Genomic DNA, 22,033 nt, shown 5'->3' with positions numbered 1-22,033 from the left:
GCCTATCTCTACTATAAATACTCGATGCGAATCTTGGCAAAGCATCACAACCACGGTTTTATTCAGTCAAGTCAACTGACAACAGGACAACTTAGGATTACATTAGTCTCCAGCATGAAGTTGGTGAGTATCCTAGCTGTACGTCAAAAAGTGAATCTATCACATCTCTGTTGAGTTCCATGTACTCAAAATAATTTTAAATTAATCAAGTTTGATACAAAAGAGTCATTCTTCAATATAAATCGAAACGCATCTGCATAATTATTAGTTAATTAATTCACGGACAGTCACCGTGATGTCCATCGAGTTCCATCCCCTGGAATAAAAAAACTTGAAAGACAATCTTCGTTACAAATTAGTGTTAGTTTATTTTTTGTTCATTGTTTCTATAACAAAGTCGCACATTATTAACTGAAGTAATTCATTTAACGAGTTCATTACCCTTTGTTCGGAATATTTTATTTTAGAAATTGGTCTTATTGTGCAAAGTAAAAACAAGCAAATGATCTCTGAATTTTGTATGGAATATTCGTTTGACTAGTAATGTACTGTAGTCATTGTTTCTCTGGATCAATTATGACCAATTTCTTCTGTTATATTATACCACAAAACACTGAAGAAATATTGCTTTATCAACGTTTTCTAAACATCGAGGTGGTCTTGTGCCCAACGCATTTATTGTAAATTGCTAGGAATTATATTTTACCTTAAATGGAAAATTACTCTCTATTAATTGGATTCAGATCTAAGAACACAGCAGTCCAGCTTAAGGTAATATTACTTTCTGATATTCTGGGAATCAAATTTTAGTTATTGTATACTTATAAGCCTTATAAGCCTTTTAAACTCAGTATTATACCTCTGGTAACACTGACACTGAAATAACAATTCACATTAGAACTATCTTGTATTATGTCCTCAGGTACTCACGGTTACTATCTTATTATTCGACTAGCTTTTCTTCGTAAGGCAATGCTTTAATTGAATATTTTCTAAATGCACATTACGCCTAACTCGAAGGCATCCTTCTCAGTATAAATAACTAATCCGTAACAGGAGATCAAATTGCAGATGACTATACCAGTTCTAAGTCACAGACCTGTGCTTTTGAGTTATTTTATTTATCTGTGTCATCGAATAAGATTTCCAACTGTATTACCTCAATTAAATTTCAAACGTTAATAACTACTTCCAATTAGTTATATGCAAGGGAGAACGCTTGTAGTTTTGGGTGGCAGTTGAAATCGTGATCATAAGCATGGGACCTCCAGATTCGTGTGCATTTCATACTACGTGGAAGGGAATTTTCATTTTAAAAATCCCACATGTACTAGCCGGGAATTGAAACTCTGTGTAAGTGAAAAGCAAACGACCACCTGGCTGTTTAGCTAGTTTAGCACAACGAATTAAGGTCCTATATCGCACTTTGCTTCAGAAGATCTCTTTCTCTTATTTTAAACCCATGCGATAAAGTACCAGGAAAACTGGCTGATGCCTCAGCAGGGAGAACTGATGACCCATAATAACTCTGATGCGATTCACATATTTTTGTAGAGATCCTACCTGTCTTGTCAAATGGTGTTAATAACTTTCTATAGAAATCGTTTTAAAGTTATTTCTCAGTAAAGAAACAGGTTTTTGTATATGAAGATCAAACGTTCGTCACAAATCCAAATCGGAATGTAATTAAAATCGATGATGGAAATATAATCGATACGGTTGTCTGGTTACTTTTCCTTATTTATGGAGGTCATGGGTTCAGTGTCTAAGTCAGCATTGAGAATAGGAAGACACAGGCATTCCATCTTCACGTGAACTCAGCTTGAGAGACTTACTTGGTTTAACTGGGAGTGCCACTTTCCGAAATGTCAATTTCTTTCAAATACTTAATTCTGTTTGTGATGTCTAAGGTAGTTCAGAGAGTTAGCCAGTACAGAGCGGTCATTATTATGTCACGTGGGTACACAGCTGTGTAATGCAGTTGTCTTAAACTTCACCGCGCCGAGTCACAAGGCTGAACATCGCTGTGGTGAGAGGGAACGATCGTATCAGCAGCAGGTTAGAGTTGTATTTTCTGACCCCCTGGTACGATGGAAACAGAATTATTTGAGTTCCAGCATCCTTGACACTTTAGCAAGATGAAATAATGAATCATCTATACACTGAAAATATTACCGCATAGTAAAACACATTCTTCATTGTCCTATAGTCAATCGTGATACGATCTAACACATGGGAATTCTTCGTACCCTGACTCACAGAAGATGCAGAGAACAGCAAATCACATGACAGCATTTAACTACTATTGCTTCGGAACTAGATCAGAAAACATTAACTGACACAATGATTGCTCTCATAAAAATGATTTCCCCTTTGCTCCTACGTAATGATCTCTGTTAAGTAATTGAACTCTGTTCATAATGAGTGAAGATACTAAAGAATTTCACGAAGTTCTCAGTATGTATGTATGATAAGTGAAAAAAGAGACAGATTCTTAGATAAGAGGTTTGTTTTACCTTTTATCTCTTCACTCCAACAGGGAGCAGGAAAGTATAGGCATATTCGGCGTCCTAGCTCAGTAGTAAGACAAAACACACGGAAGAGTAACCATATTTTCTGAAATATACACGAGAATAGGCCTACGCCACTTACCTGATGATGATTAAAACAAACTAGAATAGATACCGAATAATTATGTAGGCCAATACTCACACAAAGGGGAACAGTGGCATTTAAAACCAAGTAATTACAGCCTCAAAAATAAAATAGTAACTAGATATACAAGAAAAAAATTTGAAAACTGATTTCTTTCTTAAGGGATAGAGCAAACTTCAAACATATGTTAAACTACTAGTGTGAGCGAGCCTGCTTCTTATCCAGAGGCTACGGGTTCGATTCTCAGCCAGGGCGGAGATTTAACCGGTTCTGAGAGCTGGTTTGAGATTCAATCACCCTGCGTGAGATTAGTTTGGCAGCTATTTGATGCTGATACAGCGGACCCGGTCTATAAAGCGAAGAAAACTGGCTTCCAGCATTCGTCGCACTGACCTCGCGTCACCTCGAAATCTGCAGGCCTTCGGGGTGAGCAGTGGTCGCTTGATAGAACAAGGCCCATTAGAGCTGTAGCGCCATGGATTTGATTTATTTGTTTGTTTGTTTGTTTGTTTGTTTGTTTGTTTGTTTGTTTGTTCTGAAGAAGTAAGTGAATCTCCAGAAAATTCTTTGAGCAGTTAAACAACCGTAGAAGTCATCTTCAACACCATATCATGATCACGAGTGATCAGAAATTGTGTTTCAAAAAATAATATTATCTTCTTGTGAAACAGTTGTATGAGTTCATTAAATGTAAACTTAGTGGCTTTGAATTCTTACTTAACTGTACTTATTGTATTCTCAAATTCACTTTCTTTGTCTCACAGCTCGCAGTCGCTTTCCTAGTCAGCGTGGCCGCCGCTGGCCGCCTCGACAACACGTACCTGCCCCCTAGTAGCGCCGGAGGTGCCGGTGGCTCCCCCGGAGCACTAGCTGCACCTTTCGGAGGCGGTGCTAGCTCTGGCGGCGGTAGACTCGGCGTCGGGTCTGCTGGTTTCCGACCTGGTGCTGGTGGTGTTGGTGTTCCTGGTGCCTTCGGTGCTGGTGCTGGTGCGATTGGTGCTTTCGTAGCTGGTGTTTCTGGAGCCTTCGGTTCTGGTGCTGGTGCGACTGGTGCTTTCGGTTCTGGTGGAGCTGGAGGTTACCGTGGAGGAGCCGGTGGTGCTCCTGGAGCCTTCGGTGCTGGCGCACCCGGTGCTGGCGCACCCGGTGCTTTCGCCACTGGTGGAGCTGGAGGTTACCGTGGAGGAGCCGGTGGTGCTCCTGGAGCCTTCGGTGCTGGCGCACCCGGTGCTTTCGCCACTGGTGGAGCTGGAGGTTACCGTGGAGGAGCCGGTGGTGCTGGAGGAGCTGGTCGATTTGGAGCCCCCGCTGGTGGAGATATCATCCCCATCCTGAGATACAATAACGTAAACAATGGAGATGGCAGCTATGCTTTCGAGTAAGTTCGCACTTCCCTGTCTTTCACTTATTTCAGTTAGTCTGTTCGGAAGAAACTGGTCCGATTCCTGAATTGATTACTCGTTCTTGTATGCCCGGAATGGGGTTTAGTCAGTAACGGGTAACATAGGAGGATAGAGGCATGGGTTGAAATCCAACGTTCAATCAATCGCAGAAGTGACCTTTCGCAGCTTCTCAAATCAGCTCGAGATAAATACCGGGGTAATATTATTCTAATACATTCTAGTAAGTCACAGTCGATTTCTCCTTAATCGTAACCCTCGATAAATTTAAATACACACAAATAAAGACACCGCGTAGCCACTGGTTAACAGACAGAAATCACACAAATGGAAAATGAAATTGCGTATGGCTTTAGTATTGGGAGTGCCCGAGGACATGTTTGGCTCGCTAGGTGCGGGTCCTTTGATTTGACTCCTCTGGGCGACCTGATCGTCGTGATGAGGATGAAATGACGATGAAGACCACACATACACCCAGCGAAATTAACGAATGATGGTTAAAGTTCCCGAGCCTGACGGGAATCGAACCCGGGACCCCTGTGACCAAAGGACTGTACACTTACAATTTAGACACGGAGCCGGACACTTCACACAAACTAAGTGCAGGAGATAGCTCAAACATTCCAAAAAGAAATATTTTACTTTGTGCATATTAACATCCATAAGCCACCTGGCCGAGGCGGTAAAGGCATGCCCAGTTCATCCGGGGATGAACATAACGTAATTCCACGTTAAGGAATGAAAACGTTAGAAACGAGATTTCTACCACTACAGTAGGCATATGACCACCAGGTTCGCTCATCCTACAGCAAAAGTGAGTACGAAGTTAATTCCTGGGGACAAAGACGGCTAAGCATGTAGTTAATTACTATATCCCAACTGGTGCTGAGGTTACGTTCCTTACGTACCTTCCACACCTCCAAGGAAATTTCAAGGACGGTACAGAGATAGTTTGCTTTTTTGTATTACCTAACAAGCCCGAGCAACTGCCCTTTAATGAGGACGTATTCTTATATTTTCTTATATATTTTGTCATAAAATGCAATTTTGTATTACTTTCCCTGTACAGAGGAAATTATTTATAAGGGCCCTTACTTTGTGTCAAAATGTGTGACTTAGCACTAGTTAATACTTTGAATTTAATGTTGACGTCTCTTCCCACAGCTACGAGACCGCCAATGGAATTACTGCTGAAGAAAGTGGATATCTGAAGAACGCCGGCGCTGGTCCCGATGCTGAGGCTCAGACAGTCAAGGGCTCCTTCTCTTACACCGCTCCCGATGGCACCCCAATCACTCTCACCTACACCGCCGACGAGAACGGTTTCATCCCCCAGGGCGACCATCTGCCAACTCCTCCCCCCATCCCTGAGGAAATCCTCCGTTCTCTTGAACAGAACGCCGCTGAAGAAGCTGCTGCTGCTCGTGGTGGAGCTGCTGCTGGATACCAAGGAGGTGCCGGATCTGGTGCTTACCAGAGTGCCGTAGATGGCGCATACCAGGGTGCTGGAGGTGTCGGTGCCGGAGCTGGTGGTGCTGGAGCCGGTGGTGCTGCTGGATATCAAGGAGGTGCCGGATCTGGTGCTTACCAGAGTGCCGGGGCTGGTGGATACCAGGGTGCTGGAGCCGGTGGTGCTGGAGCAGGTGGATCTGCATTCGGTAACCGTGGTGGTGCACGCCGACCTGCCACGCCCAGCTTCTCACCTGAGAGCGGATACTCGTACCCTAACCCAGGAAAATAAGTCAATGCTGACTCTTGTTCTCGGACTGCTAGGCTATTCTCAGTGCGTCTCGTCTTACATTGTCTCTACTCTCGTCTCTTCAGGAAAACTGCTATTTTCAAATCACAATTCTATTACATTGCAGTATTTATAGAATGATAAAAATTTTAACCTTCGAATTGAACTGATATTTTACTAACAATGAAAACTGTGATATCCTCAAACTGCAAGCAGAAAGTGCCGGAGTTATGAAGAGTTCAACACTGTATTACAACGAACTAGAGGTTAGCCTTCAATGAAGCTGAAAAGGTATCGAATTATTGCTATGATATAAACAAATACCTTATTGCAATATTACTTTTGTAGAATTGCTTCTTGGATGATACCTATTATTTCATCCCGACTGTAGATAGATACTCTCATAAGATGTTTTGTATTTGCTTTATGTGTACTAGAATAGGAAGGCAAAGCAACTGTAAATATCATTTGTAAAAAGAATGCAATGTTTTCTTTTCCTTATTCGTGTATCTATTTATTTGTAAGATATAAGAAAATCCTGTATAAAAATATTACTATTTTGTAATAAAACATTCCTGTGTTACCTAAATTGTACTGTTTACTCAATTACACAATAATCCTTCACCAATCGTGTTTTAGAATATGACTCTTACTCTTATGTGAAGAAACAAAATGTTCAGAATTCTTCTTCTTTCGTATTGACTGACTATGAACCTCGTTAATTTGAATTCAGCTTCATCAGTTTCTGGGATTAATCCTCGTCCAGAAATCCTTCATTATTTCTCTCTGCAATCTCCTTCTTTCTTCTGTCCATGGCGCTTGGGTACGGGATCTAACTTTTCCTTGACACCTCTTCGTGGAATTGATCCACGACTTTTAAGCATCCCTGTTGCTGAGTTCCTTTCCTTGTATTTCCATTTCTTCCAGGTCCTTCTTCATCTCCTGATACCAGTGCACCGTAGTTTTCCTGATCTCAAAAGTCTTATTATCCGATTGGTCAGTCTTCCCGAGTTTATTCTGTAGATATATCCAAAGAACATGGCTCTCCTCTTCCGCATGGTATAAGAGATCTTTTCCATCTTGAGATATAATTCTTGGTCTAATTTCTTTCTATATGATCCATCTTCTGTTCTTTGCGATCCCATCATCTTCCTCAGAACCTTTCCCTCTACTAGTTCCACTATTTCAGAATTTTATTATACAATACATTGCTTATTTTCAAGATATTTATTTCCAAAACTTCCTAATGTTTCCTTTTTATCTTTAGAGCTTTTGTATTTAATTCCCTTTAATCACAAAATATGTTGTTAATATACAAATTTTCTGTTAAAGGACAATGTGGAAAATGTATTATCATTGTAGTCTTGCAAAGATATATATTGAAGCCTTGAACCTACCATTCCATTGTCGGTCATCTGCCTCGGCTGCTTCGGTATAACAATATGATTATTACATCTTGGGGTCGTGTAGGATTCTTTTCTGACACTTCATTGACCTATCGACAGAGTTAAGAGTAGAGCATGACAACTTCAAATGAGGGGCAAAAATGTGCTTACTAAAAATGTATTGAACGAAATCACAATCATGTTTACTGAATAACCAAAAAGAGCAAATTAAATTTGTCACAAAATGTTATAAATCAGTCACATTGCATAACGTGAACGACGAAAAGTATATTGAAATTTTTTATATTAGTGTCTTCCAAATTTAGAAAATAAATATAAAATTTGTGGACAGCAAAACCAGAAAAGGGACTAAAATCCTGAAAATTGGGTAACATTGACCCAAACGATAATTGATAGTTAACCCACTTGATCCGTGGAAAATCGGACCTTCAACAAATAGAATTCCAGACTTACATTTAATTAAGTTTATCCAGCAGTCGAATATTCCCTCGGATACCGGAACATCTTCCAAACGGATCCTTAATCGAACCAAATTAACTATCAGTTGCTCTGGATAGGTTGCGAAATATTATTTGAAAACATGGTGTTTATTACAAGTTAACAGCAATTATCGAAATCTGATATGAACTCGCCCCATGTGTTGCCATCTCGTGACACCTTTAAGTTACAGATAAATTCCGACGCTGAAATATGCATCACCCCAAACAGATGTTCAGAATGAACCAACAACTCTTGATCCGATAGGATCTTGCCTTACATCGTTCTGAAAGAACAAAACTGCGAAATGCAGGGAAACATTAACTTACTATGCGTTTAAAAGAAACGCCAGACACTAAAGTTAAATAGAAGTGATAAATCACTTGAAAGGTCTTCTTACAAAACCAACTTTCAGGTTATGAAACAGTTACGCCGTTAAATTAATTGAAGTACAAGTCCGAAACACACACACACAAAACATAAAATCTTTCCGGTTCTACATAACTACAATTACAAATCTGTCTACCTACACTTGTCCCCTGAAACTAAACTACAAGTGATCGGTAGACCAACATCGAACCTAAGTAATGTAAATAACGTAAACTCTTCTTCTTTTTCTACCGCTTTCCCCACACTTGTGGGGTCGCGGATGCGAACTGTGTCGCACATGTGGATTTGGCCCTGTTTACGCCCGGATACCCTTCCTGACGCCAACCCTATGCGGAGGGATGTAATCACTATCGCGCGTTTCTGTGGTGGTTGGTAGTGTAGTGTGTTGTCTGAGTATGAAGAGGAAAGTGTTGAGACAAACACAAACACTAAGTCCCCGGGCCAGAAGAATTAATCAGAGGCGATTAAAATCCACGACCTCGCCAGGAATTGAATCCGGGACCCTCTGAATCGAAGGCCTCAACGCTAACCATTCAGTCAATGAGTCTGACAATATAAATAACGTCCTTGAGCCAGCCGGGAATTGAACCCGGGACCCACTGAACCGAAGGGCTCAACGCTAACTATTCAGCCAATGAGTCGGACAATGTAAATATCGTAAAAATAAATCAATAAAATATTATAAAAGCTGACGAATCGGAACGGCATTCGTAGTGTAAATTCCTGAATACAAAAAAAACCTCAGTGTCAACACACCTCTGACAGCAACCATGCCCATGCGGCATCCTGAACCTTTCGTTGAGCCAACACTAAAGTATCTACACATCTCTAACAGTAATCATGTACATGCAGCATCCCGAACCTATCGTTGAGCCCACACTAAAGTGTCTACAGACCTCCAGCAGTAATCGCGTACATGGGGTATCACGAACCCATCGTTGAGCCCACACTAAAGTGTCTACACATCACTGATACTGTCAGGCGAAATCGAAACTTTAAAAACAATGCCCGGACATTGCAATCTAATTCTCATTGAACTTCAAACACATTAAGTAAAATCCGCTACAGAAATGAACTCAAATCTGGAATAATATTAACTACTAGCTGATATACCCGGGCTTCGATACGGAATTCTACATTGTATACAGAATTCTAAGTTATGTAGTGTACACGTTATGAGTAAGATTGTAATAAATTGCACAGCCCTTAACGTTACCCTAGAAACGCGACGGAGAAGTCACCAAACGTACTTTTTTAATGTGAAGACTGGGTTAGGGAATTTCAAGTGTAATGGTAGGCCCTCCTGCCTACCATCAGTTGGGGAATTTTCATTATAATGGCAGATTCTCACTCTCCACTTGCCTTTTTACATCCTCAGGAAGACTGCCTTAGTGGTTTTCCCAACTGAAATCAACATAGGATATTACAATGACGCTTGTAGGAATGTCGCGATTAAAAGCAATGCTATCTCATGAAATACTCGATCAAGTAGAAAACCGCACATTTTCTCACTTTTAACGAACAGTAGTACGCTGCCGATCTAACAGTCCAAGCCGCAGAAAGTCGTGAGCCGTGAATATTCTTATTTTCGGAAGGGGGGAGGGGGGATGGAGATTGGAGAGTCCCAGGGCAAAACTATGAACTTTTACTATTTTCTGTTTACTTTCTCTCTAATGACATGAAATTGCCGATATCTTTCCCAATAGGGGTTATTAGCCAAAATTTTATTATTAACTAGCAAATGTACCTGTGCTTCGCTACGGTATTCTACATTGTATACGGATTTCTCCGTAAATTACTGTAAAGGCAGTGAGTAAGATTATATTAAATTGCATGTCTCTTAGTGCTATCCAAGAAACAAAACAGGGAGGACACTATACATTGTTTCCGATGTAAGGTAGGCATTGGGGAAGTTTTGTCGATAATGGTAGGCCACATTTCCTACTGCAAATCATAATCGAGCTCGGGAGTTTCTACTATAACGGCAGGCTCACTTGGCAACTGCAATTCACTGTAGAGATGGAGAGTTTTCATTACAAAGGCACGCCCATTTTCCTAATGCCAGTCACAATCGAGCTGAAGGGATTTGATTATAATCGAGAAATGCAGCGCTATCTGACGTATCAACAACCGAGACACGAAAAGAAGATATAGAACCAAAGTTGTAGACCTCTCGAAATTGAACGGCGATTGTGTTATCTGTGTTATAAAACGACTCACCGTTTAACCACCAACTACCACAAAACGACGGTCTGCACCGTCATTAAAATGCATCCATATTTCAATATTTTCCTGGGCCAAAAGTTTATACATTTGAATGGCCTGGAAACTTTCCTCAAAAAAAAAAAAAAAATAGGAGTGTCCAGGTTTGAGACTGGCACTCGCATACATAGGGAGTAATTAAAAAAGAAAGTAATACAGTTAATGAAGCTGAAATTAATAGAAAAATAGGAAAGGCCAAGGAAACGGAAGAAAACGAACGTGGCATTAAGGGGAAATGGGAAACCATGGAAAACCATCTTCAGGGCTGCCGACAGTGGGGTTCGAACCCACTATTTCCCAAATACAAGCACACTGCTGAGATTATATTTCCATTTTTAACCCACCAGTTGCATGTGCAAGTCGAATTACCTTTTTTATACTATTACGATATCAATGATATGTGTTAACAGGTTCTCAATTATCTTAATATATTGACGGGCAGTTAGTATGAATCTCTCCTCTTACGTTAGCTACAAGCATTACAAAAAAAAAAAAGCCGAACGTGTTTCGATTGTTCCCGAATCACTTCGTCTCTCTTTAACCAGTGCACATTGTGTCATTCTGCCGCATGTTAAATATCTTTGACTGTCTAGTTACCCACAGAGGGTGGAAAATGTGGTTCTGTTTACTACAGCTAGGCACCTGAAAGATAATAGTTTTTAAAAAATTTGCTTTACGTCGGACTGACACAGGTAGGTCTTATGGCGACGATGGGACAGAAAAAGGGCTAGTATTGGGAAGGAATCGCTAGTGGCCTTAATTAAGGTACAACCCCAGTATTTGCTAGTGTGAAAATGGTAAACAACGGAAAACCATCTTCAGGGTTGCCGACAGCGGGGTTCGAACTCACTATCTCCCGAATACAAGCTTAAGGCTTCGCACCCCTAACCGCATGACCTACTCGTTCGTAAAAGATAATACAATCAGGATATATTCAGTAAAGTGGAGCAGCAGACAATATTAATATAGTACTTATATTATGTAATATCAATTTTTACCACTAAAATGGTACATGTCATGTAGTTTTAATCTTGCAGACAGTAGGTTCGAACTCCATCAAGAGCAGTCCTGAAGGCGGTTTCTCGTGAAATCCCATTCTGAACATCAGACAAATGAAGCAAATGCTGGAATTGCAACCTAATTAGAACTACGGCCTCCAGTTTGCCAGTCCCTATACAATCCTATCGTCACGGAAAACCCGTATGACATATTACTACATTAAACACCTAGAGAAATAGTTCTCGCCTTCTGTATCCCTTCTCTTCCATTAGCCTGCACGTTGGTTATACAGACGTGTTTCCGTTTCTCCTATTTAACGAGGTTTTGTCCGGCTCCATGGCTAAATGGTTAGCGTGCTGGCCTTTGGTCACAGGGGTCCCGGGTTCGATTCCCGGCAGGGTCGGGAATGTTAACCTTAATTGGTTAATTTCGCTGGCACGGGGGCTGGGTGTATGTGTCGCCTCCATCATCATTACATCCTCATCATGACGCGCAGGTCGCCTAAGGGAGTCAAATCAAAAGACCTGCACCTGGCGAGCCGAACATGTCCTCGGACACTCCCGGCACTAAAAGCCATACGCCATTTCATTTCAATGAGGTTTTGATCATCGCATTGTTAGATCTGTTAAAATAACCGCGGACACCTTTCTTACTTTATGCTTGCGTGTTCCCAGTTGGTTGGAGTCGGCACTACATGTGTATTAAGATGAAAGAATACACTCTCCCAGTCCCCGGGTCAGAGGAGTTAACTAGATGTGGCTAAAATCCCGTGCCCGGCCTGGAATCGAATACGTGACGTTTCATAGCGAATGCTGCTACACAGGCCCTTGGACCAAAGTGCAAGACAGTTATGTCTACCGTCTACTGCAGATAATTTCTTACAAAAAACGCTTTTCATTTTACAGTGCACTGATGAATTCAATTCAGCCCTTTGTCTGAATGGTCAACGTAACGGCCTTAGTTTCAGAGGGTACTGGGCTTGAATCGTAATCGGGCCAAGGATTTTAGGCTCATATAGAGCTGAGTGTCTCAGAGGGTTGAGCACTGACTTTCTGAGTCGAACTTAGCGCGTGCGATCCCGGCGCAGTCCAGTGGTAATTGATGAAGGTGCTCAAATACAACAGCCTCGGGGCGGTAGATATACCAGCACGAAAGTGAATTTAAGCGGACCAAAATTCCGGCAACTCATTGCTTCCGATAACCGTAAAAGTAATTATTCAGACATGAAAGCAATAAAATTGTAATATGTCTAGTAATTTCTGTAGAGCCGGGCATAGTGGCTCTGACGGTTGAGGCGCTGTCATTCTAAACCGATCTTGGCAGGTTCGATCCTGGCTCAGTTCGGTGGTATTTGAAGGTGCTCAGATACTTCGGCCTCGTGTCTGCAGATTTACTGCCCCATAAAATGACTCCTGGTTGACTAAATTCCAGCACCTCGGCATTTCCGAAAACCGTAAAAGTAGTTAGTGGAACGAATTTCTTTTTTGCTAGGGGCTTTACGTCGCACTGTCACAGATAGGTCTTGTGGCCACGATGGGAGAGGAAAGGCCTAGGAGTGGGAAGGAAGCGACCATGGCCTTAATTAAGTACAGCCCTAGCATTTGCCTGGTGTGAAAATTGGAAACCACGGAAAACCATCTTCAGGGTTGCCGACAGTGGGATTCGAACCCACTATCTCCCGGATGCGAGCTCACAGCCGTGCGCCTCTACGCGCACGGTCAACTTGCCCGGTAGTGGAACGTAAAGCCAATAAATTATTATTATTATTATTATTATTATTATTAATATTATTATTATTATTAATTCCTGTAGCTTGGGATCTGGGTATTTGTGCTTACACACCTATTCATTACAACCACCGCAGAAACAAGTAAGAGTGGGAAGCATTCCTCTACCTAAGGCTGGAATCAGAAGGAGCCCCCAGCCATAAAACTGGATCAAGTTCATATGTGTAACATAAATCTCACATAAACTCCACAGAGATTTGGGAAAAGTGGCAGATGGAAGTAGAGAAAGAAGCTGAAGCTGAAGAAGAAGAAGAAGAAGAAAAAGAAAAAAATGAAATGATGATGTTTTCCCGTAAGTTTAACAAACCCGGCCTTTCCCGCCACAAAGGGTAGGCAACATGACTAAAAAACAGGATATACGGAGTATTTCTAGTTCTCGTCAGAATGATATAAGCAGTGATTTTGAGTTGTTGTATTCAGCAACATTATTTACTTTTACATAATAAGAACGTACATAATTACATTCTCTGAATATGGGCCTAGATATATTCCACTAGAACAGGTATCGTTACTAGAAATCACAGTCATCATTTGGCACTCCTCAGCAGTACTGTACCGTGTAAACAATCAGACTAAATGAACTCTACTTTCTTACAGATATACCTTGGATGAAATGTTATTAAAACGTAGTACCTTAATTGATGTCGGATCCTAATTCATGCTTTATCTTGAGAGTAAATCGATCAGCCCTCAGGGTCATTCTAGAATTTAGATTGCCCCTCTCGTGATCTTGGGAGTGACATAGCAGCTTCCAAATTCACTGATTTGGGGTCAATTACCGGCTACGGTTTAACGTCGCACTAACACATCGAAGGTTTTCGGCGACGCAACGATTGGAAAGGACTAGGAGCGGAAAGGTAACGGCTGCGAACTTGCTACAGCCCAAGAATTTGCCTGGTGTGAAAATGGGAAACCACGTAAAACCATCTTCACGACTACCGACGGTGAGATTCGAACATACTATCTCCCGAATGCGAGCTCACAGCTACGTGACCCTAACCGTACGGCCAATTCGCTTACAGTATAGGGACCTACACTTTCAATACGTACATACCTACATACATCAAATCAAATCAAATCAAATCAAATCAAATCAAATCAAATCAAATCAAATCAAATCAAATCAAATCAAATCAAATCAAATCAAATCAAATCAAATCAAATCAAATCAAAATCTCTTTATCTGCAAAAGAGGTGTCTACCTCGGTGGCATATGGTACACTAAAATACATTATTGTCAAGCAATACATTTTAAATTAACAGGAGAAGAAGGACATTTTTCTAGAATACAATATTATACAATTTACGCTAATTTTTTCTTTTAAACACACAGCTCATCCTTAATAAATTTATTTACTTGTAGTCAGTTCTGCCGATATAATTATTTTCCAACTGAAGCCTCTCACGGATTTTTCCCCATGCTTCTTCTCCTGTATAGACTGTATATAATCCTATAAGTCTAGTTTTCTCCCTTCTCTTACTTAAAGTTTCCCATCCAAGTTCCTCTAATATTTCTGATACACTACGTTTTCTCCTGAAATCGCCTGTTACAAATCTTGCTGCTTTCCTCTACATACTGTTATGCCTTTCAGCGTGCAGCTCTCTTCACGCACACTCCCAATAGAGATGAGCTGCATGTACCATTTTAACCACACACCAGTCTTCCTGCCATTCTTTTAAATTTTTGTCAGTACCGTGAGTGGAAAGCGGGCCCCCGAGGACGGCGCTTACGCGTTACGCTACGGAGGCGGACAACAGAATGGTGACCCCCTGTGGGTGGGGGCGGTAGAATAACACCCACGGTATCCCCTGCCTGTCGTAAGAGGCGACTAAAAGGGTCCCCAGGGGCTCTGAACTTTGGAGCGTGGGTTGGCGACCGCGGGGCCCTCAGCTGAGTCCTGGTATTGCTTCCACTTGCTTGTGCCAGGCTCCTCACTTTCATCTATTCTATCCGACCTCCCTTGGCCAACTCTTGTTCTTTTCCTACCCCGACACTATTAGGTTTGCGAGGGCTAGGGAGTCTTTCATATTCACGCCCTTCGTGGCCCTTGTCTTGCTTTGGCCGATATCTCAATTTTTCGAAGTGTCGGATATCTTCCATTTTTTCTCTCTGATTAGTGTTATATAGGAAGCCTGATGGTTTTCCGTTGTTTCCCATTTCCACACCAGGCAAATGCTGGGGCTGTATCTTAATTATGACCACGGCCGCTTCCTTCCTTCTTATCCCATCGCCACCACAAGACCTATCTGTGACGGTGCGACGTAAAGCAAATTGTAATTTTTTTTAAAAAAGGAAAAAGATCAGACTGGTGTAAAATAGTTTCGTTCGGAAATGAAATTCTGTCTTAAAGGATGTCGTTGATCGCCAACTGCAATTCGGTACGTTACCTTTGCTGTGCAGATGGCCCTGAGGTTCACTCAGCCTACACCAAAAATGAGTACCAGGTTAATTCCTGGGGACAAAGACGGCCGGGCTTAGAGCTAACCACTCTACCCAATCAAGTGCCGAGGTTACGGATAGTGGAAACCTTTACCTTCCACTCCTCCAAGGACCTTCATGGCCTGTACGGAGATGACTTTGCTTTTGCTTTTTACCTTTGCTGTACCTTGATTCAATTTGTACTGTGCTTTTGCCTTGGGAGAATGTACATCCTATATCCTTGAAATGATCCAGTTTTATCAATCACTACTGATCTGCATTTAGGGCAGTCACCCAGCTGGCAGATTCGCTATCTGTTGTTTTCCTAACCTTTCCTTAAATGGTCGTAAAGAGGTTGGAAATTTATTGAACATCTCTCTTGGTAATTTATTCCAATCCCTAACTCCCCTTCCTATAAACGAATATTTGCTCCAATTTGTACTCTTGAATTCCAACTTTATCTTCATATTGTGATCTTTCATACTTTTAAAGACACCACTCAAACGTATTCGTCTACTAATGTCATTCCACGCCATCACTCCACTGACAGCTCGGAACATACAACTAAGTCGAGCAGCTCTTCTCCTTTCTCCCATGTCTTCCCAGCCCAAACTTTGCAACATTTTCGTAACGCAACTCTTTTGTCGGAAATCATCCTGAACAAATCGAGCTGATTTTTTTCAGTTCTTTAATCAGGTAATCCTGGTGAGGTTCCCATACACTGGAACCATACTCTAGTTGGGGGTTTTACCAGAGACTTATGTACTATCTCCTTTACATTTTTTTTACATCATCGACTTGAAATTGAAGGATTATTTTCTTCCCTACTGGCATTACTTTATTTTTGTGGAAATGCTGATTTTCATACCATATTCAAGGCACCTATTTTCAAGTTCCAAAATATTAGATTGCAGAATTTCAGCACAGCTTGCCATCAAGACCAAGCTGTTAGCATAGGACAAACAACTTACGTATTTTATGTAAAAAAAAAGCATTGTAGTTAATTCAGTTTTCTTTATAGAATACACTTTCCTGTTTCCTCTTTCATTCGGTGAAAAATATTTATCTCCACAACTTATAAGATAATATTATTAATTTTCCATACATGCCACTTGCTATGTTCCACTTAGTCATAAGATTGTTCTTCATTTTTGTAATTTTAATTTTCGCAAATAGTTTTCATCATAATTCAAAGAATATTGTACTATGTTATGTTCATGGTGGAGTTTTTCATTTTTGTAAGCAACGTGCTAAGAAAGTAAATTCGTTTCTTTGTCCTAAGATAGCTCAGGTCTTTGTAGGTATACCCCCATTGTAGGTGAGCTACAGGTAGAATTTTTAAATCTTTGGCAGTACCGTGAATCGAAAGCGGGCCTTCGAGCACGGCAGTTAAAAGCGCTACCGTACGCTATGGAGGCGGTAAACTCTCTTCTATCACACACGTAATTGAACTTTATCCAAGAAAATTACATTTTGAAGAAGTATATTTGAGATTCTAGAACATATTGTTCAAATGATTTCAGCAAATTAATAATATAGATACAGGAAGAACTGTAGTAGCCTATTTATAGTGCAAATCTGGGGAAAAATCATACCGGTATGTAAATTTGACGAATATTATAGGCAATTACAAGGTAATTACAAGATTTTTGTCCGCCTTTGTGGTGTTGTGGTGTTGTGGTTTGTGTTATTACCTGCCACCCCCAGAAGTCGGGGTTCGATTCCCGGCTCTGCCACAAAATTTAATAAGTGTGTCCACTCAGCCTCAGCAGGTCGCATGAATAGAGGGGAGTTCGATTCCCACCTCAGCCCTCATCGAATTGATTTTCTACTTGTTCTTCAAGCAAATGGCGCGATGGTACCTAACTTAAGGCAATGGACACTTTCTTCCCTCTTTCTTGCCTACACCTTCAAAAGTCTCGCGCTCAAGGAACCGCTCTTGAGGCGGTAGAGGTGGGATCCCTCGCTGAGTCCGAGGGAAAAACCAACCCTGGAAGGTAAACAGATTAGGAGAGATGTTACAAGATTTTAATAAACATCTGAACATTTTTTCACAAATATCATTGAATGTATGTTAATCACACGCAATTGTTTTAATACTATTTGTAGTTCCTGAGCTATAAAACGTTCTGTTTCAATTTTAGCTGTCGAATTTTTGTAAGCAACGTGCTAAGAGAGTAAATTTGTGTCTTTGTCCTAAGATAGTTCAGGTCTTTGCAGGTATACCCCCAGTGTAGGTGAGCTGCATGTACAGTTTTTAAATCCTTGGCGGTACCGGGAATCGGTACCGGTACCAACGATTTAGGATTGATTTTAGTGTCTGGATTAACATAAACTAGGGTTCAGGCATACAATTGAGAAGAGAAATGAGTTGAAGTTCTATCCTAGAAGTGTTCTTCCGTAACGTCGTCCACTTCAATAGCAGGTATAATAATAATTTCGTGTGGCTATTTCTAGCCGAGTGCAGCCCTTGCAAGGCAGACCCTCCGATGAGGGTGGGCGGCATCTGCCATGTGTAGGTAACTGCGTGTTATTGTGGTGGAGGATAGTGTTATGTGTGGTGTGTGAGTTGCAGGGAATTAACCAATGATGGTTAAAATCCCCGACCCGGCCGAGAATCGAACCCGGGACCCTCTGAACCGAAGGCCAGTACGCCGACCATTCAGTCAACGAGTCGGACAATAGCAGGTGAAAGTTTGTATGTTATTTGAAATGCACATTACGTCCACTTACGATTTGTTTATGTCAGAATTTACGGCTACGATGGGATAGGAAAGGACGAAAACTTATACGTAAATAGGGAACTACGGGAAACCGTCTTCAGGGCTGCCGACAGCGAGGTTCCGATTCACCATCTCCTGAATGCAAGCTCACAACTACGCGACCCAAAGCGCGTAGCCAATTCACTCGGTATGTCCACTCAGCTTCCACTAATATGAGCAGTTATTTAGCTATACATACACATGGTATTAATGCAGTCACACTGAACGAGGTGGCTGAGCGGTAACGGGTCATTCAGATGTAAGTTTGCTCTCGGTGGATTGTAGGTTCGTGCCCTGATATTGGAAGATGGTTTTCAGTCGTTTTCAATTTTCATCACGGCAAAGCTGCGGGTGCGCGTTATTGAAGGCTATGGTGCCTACTTTCACAGACCTAGCACTCCTCCGTCCCAATGGCGCTAACATAAGTTAAACCACTACAGGGAGCATGATAGCTGACTGGCATAATCACAATCAAGGTAGCCGTGGTTCGAATCCCTACCAATATATGTGGGATTTCTGAAATTGAAAGTAACGACCCTGTGGTTTGTATTTCTTTAAAAAGCTGGAGGCCCCGTGGCTATAATCACGACATCAACAGGTACGTAAAACTACAAGCTTGCTTGCTTTATTTCAAACCAGTAACAGAACGGAATTGAAATGGAATGTCATTATAAGTGGGTATTATTAATCAGTCATATGCCGTATTAAGATACAGGGTGAGATACTAGTAAGTTTAATATATTTATTTGAAATATAACTATTGTGATCGCAACGCCCTTAGCTTTCCTGCACCTTTGATGCAATATACTGACCTCGAAAGGGATTTCTGTACAGTACGTACAATGTGTGTCGTACTATGACGTTGTTGTGTTTATTATTGAAGTGTACAACGGTCTATGTGTGAGAGTCGCGAAGAAGAAGAAGAAGAAAATCCACAGCCTGTTTCCAGTCATTCGACCGGATCAGGTATTGAATGAATGAAGCTACCATCTAGCGGCGAGGATAGGAATTATGCCGACTACCGAAGCCTTTCGCACTCCCCTGCAGCAATGATTAATGAATGATAGATGAAATGAAATTATACTGGAGAGTGTTGCTGGAATGAAATATGACAGGAAAAACTGGAGTATTCGGAGAAAAACCCTGTCCCGCCTCCGCTTTCTCCAGCATAAATCTCACATGGAGTGACCCAGCGGTGACAGGCCGGTGCTCTGCTGTCTAAGCCACGGAGTCTTTGTGAGAATCATCTAATTTATAATTAATAATAGTACAATGTTTTACCATTTATTCATTTGCAACAGGTTTCAATTGCCATAAGACGCGTTCTTTAACGTGCCTATAAGTCTACAAACAGGAGTCACTCGCTCAATGAAGCATTAATATAAGACAAATCGTTTAGCTCCAGTCGCTAAGTGCGGCCAGTATCCAGTAATCCGGAGATAGTGGGTTCGAGCCCAACTGTCGGCAGCCCTGAAGATGGTTTTCCGTGGTTTCCCATTTTCACACCAGGCAAATGCCGGGGCTGTACCTTAATTAAGGCCACTGCCGCTTCCTTCCAATTCCTAGGCCTTTCCTATCCCATCGTTGCCGTAAGACATATCTGTGTCGGTGCGATGTAAAGCAAAAAACAAAAAACAAAAAAAGACAAATCGTTCTTACAATCCTGAGTATAGAGGGCGAACGAACCGCACGACGGGCCTGTCTCGGTATATTTTCTACAATTTTTGATAATTTCATATATCATGAAGTACTCCTTTCAACGTCACACAAAGTTCATGAGTGCATTGAAACAGGACACTTTCAGGAATATAGATAAATAATAATAATTCGGAATTGTAAGTCGTGGTCGAATTGGGTTCCTAGTCCCCAGTGTGTCTGTGCAAACTGCACCCGGCATTTTAAAGGGTCCACTATTTTCGAAGGTCACTTACTAATGTACTACGGTCTACCAGCCTAATTTGGAGGCTCCGGGTTCACTCAGTCTCATGAGACAAATTGAGGAGCTAGGACACCTGGTTTAACAGGCAGCAGACAAGGTCACGAAATTTAAGCAATACAATATGTCACGAAGATCACATGGCATTCTACTACCTGGCTGGGCAGGCGCACATTTCTGAGCAATAGGCTAACATAATTTTATTGAGAACATTATATTATTATTATTATTATTATTATTATTATTATTATTATTATTATTATTATTATGTCGTCCTCAAATGGCATTATGAATGCTACAAACTTCATCGACATAACTCGTGTGATGATATTTACTTCATTTTATCATATTTGGCGGAAGCATCGGAATATTTCCTTTGTTAATTATGCATAGCATATAAATATAAATGCATGGGTTAGAATAATATGCATTATAATGTTCACTGAAACTTGTATTCACTGAGCGACTTTCCCGTGCGATTAGAGGCGCGCAATGTGAGCTTTTTCGGCAGGCCTGAAGATGGTTTCCTGCGGTTTCCTATTTAAACACCAGGCAAATGCTGGTTCTGTACCTTATTTGAGGCCATGGCCCCTTCCTTTCCACACCCAGCCCTTTCCTATCCCTTCGTCGCCATAAGACCTAGGCTAAATGAGTCTGTGCAAAGCAAAACCATTTGTAAAAAAACTTGTAGGCCCTATTCCCTGTCGAATAATGAACGAGAGAATGTAGTGAGCTGTTATAAGTGACACTGAGGAATATCATCAAAGGATGTCATACAGCAAGAGCCTATCAGAAATTATTAATCATTTGAATGTCACAAACCCATATGTCTGGAATCTCTCAGCTTATGGACTGGAACATTCCTTGGAGTTTCATACTAATCAAGTCAAATTGATTATCGTCGGTAGAAAGCTTTCCGATCACAGCAATAGGCATAAAATTAGAAGTGCTGGGTGACCTACTTCGGCAACAGTTGAAGCAGAATTAATTCAGTAACAAGACAACGTGACAATAATTACGACATTTCAGTGTTGTGGAAGACAGGTAGACAATCGATTGGGCCTATATTATTATGAGGGGCACGTAACGAATGAAAGATTTGAGTCCTAACGCCGGCTATGGGACAAAATAGGGATGGCAAACAGAAGTTCAGATGAAAATATGAATAAGAAAAACGAACATGAAGAAAAAGAAGCGCTCGGAACTTCAAGGTTTTCGTGACTTGTATTACTCATGATATCCGAAAGATGACACGGTCTAAGGATACATGCAAAATTACATTTACAGGCATTTTGCAACTCCTCCAGCCTCTATTCCTTAAAGGCAAACCAACATAAACATCAGCAAACCGCAAGCAGTGGAAATGAGAAGTTCTTAAGAACTATGATTCAGAAAACAAGGAGGGACAAAGTAAGAAACGACGAGATACGCCGTCTTGTCCAAGTGAAAAAAAAAAAAGCTTACGTTAGTGAGATCTGTGTCGAATTCAGGCTGAAATGGTTTGACCATATAAAAATGCACCCATAAAGAACAGCTAGAGTGTGGTTTGAGAAGGAACTGTAAAGCAAACGATCAAGAGGTCGGCCAAGGAGGAGGGGGAGCGATCAGATTAGAATTGAGCTAGCGGGACGAGGTCTGGATTTGCAGCTGGTTATGAGAGAAGACATCTACATGGACAGAAGTAAATGAAGAACGCTCATTCACCGAACCCGGGAAACTGGAGTTGGTTCAAGATGATGAGGATGATAATTAGCAAGCTTCTTGATAGAGCCGTGTTCAACAGAGGAATATATCTCGCCAGC

At 41.3% G+C, this 22,033-nt stretch overlaps 1 protein-coding gene across 1 annotated transcript; it reads left to right on the top strand.

Moving 5' to 3' along the window:
- The first annotated feature begins 91 nt into the window (after positions 1–91).
- On the top strand, positions 92–6,235 carry LOC136868370 (pupal cuticle protein 20-like). Its single transcript, XM_068227084.1, has 5 exons — positions 92–123; positions 3,420–3,549; positions 3,664–4,033; positions 5,220–5,482; positions 5,582–6,235. Exons 1-5 carry the CDS (start codon positions 115–117, stop codon positions 5,794–5,796), a joined length of 987 nt encoding a protein of 328 aa, XP_068083185.1. The 5' UTR covers positions 92–114; the 3' UTR covers positions 5,797–6,235.
- Positions 6,236–22,033: the final 15,798 nt, after the last annotated feature.

This window comes from Anabrus simplex, chromosome 1, assembly GCF_040414725.1.
Source record: "Anabrus simplex isolate iqAnaSimp1 chromosome 1, ASM4041472v1, whole genome shotgun sequence".
Classification (NCBI taxonomy): domain Eukaryota; kingdom Metazoa; phylum Arthropoda; class Insecta; order Orthoptera; family Tettigoniidae; genus Anabrus; species Anabrus simplex.
Note: the sequence above shows the minus strand (reverse complement) of the source record. Positions and strands in the feature narration are given on the sequence as shown.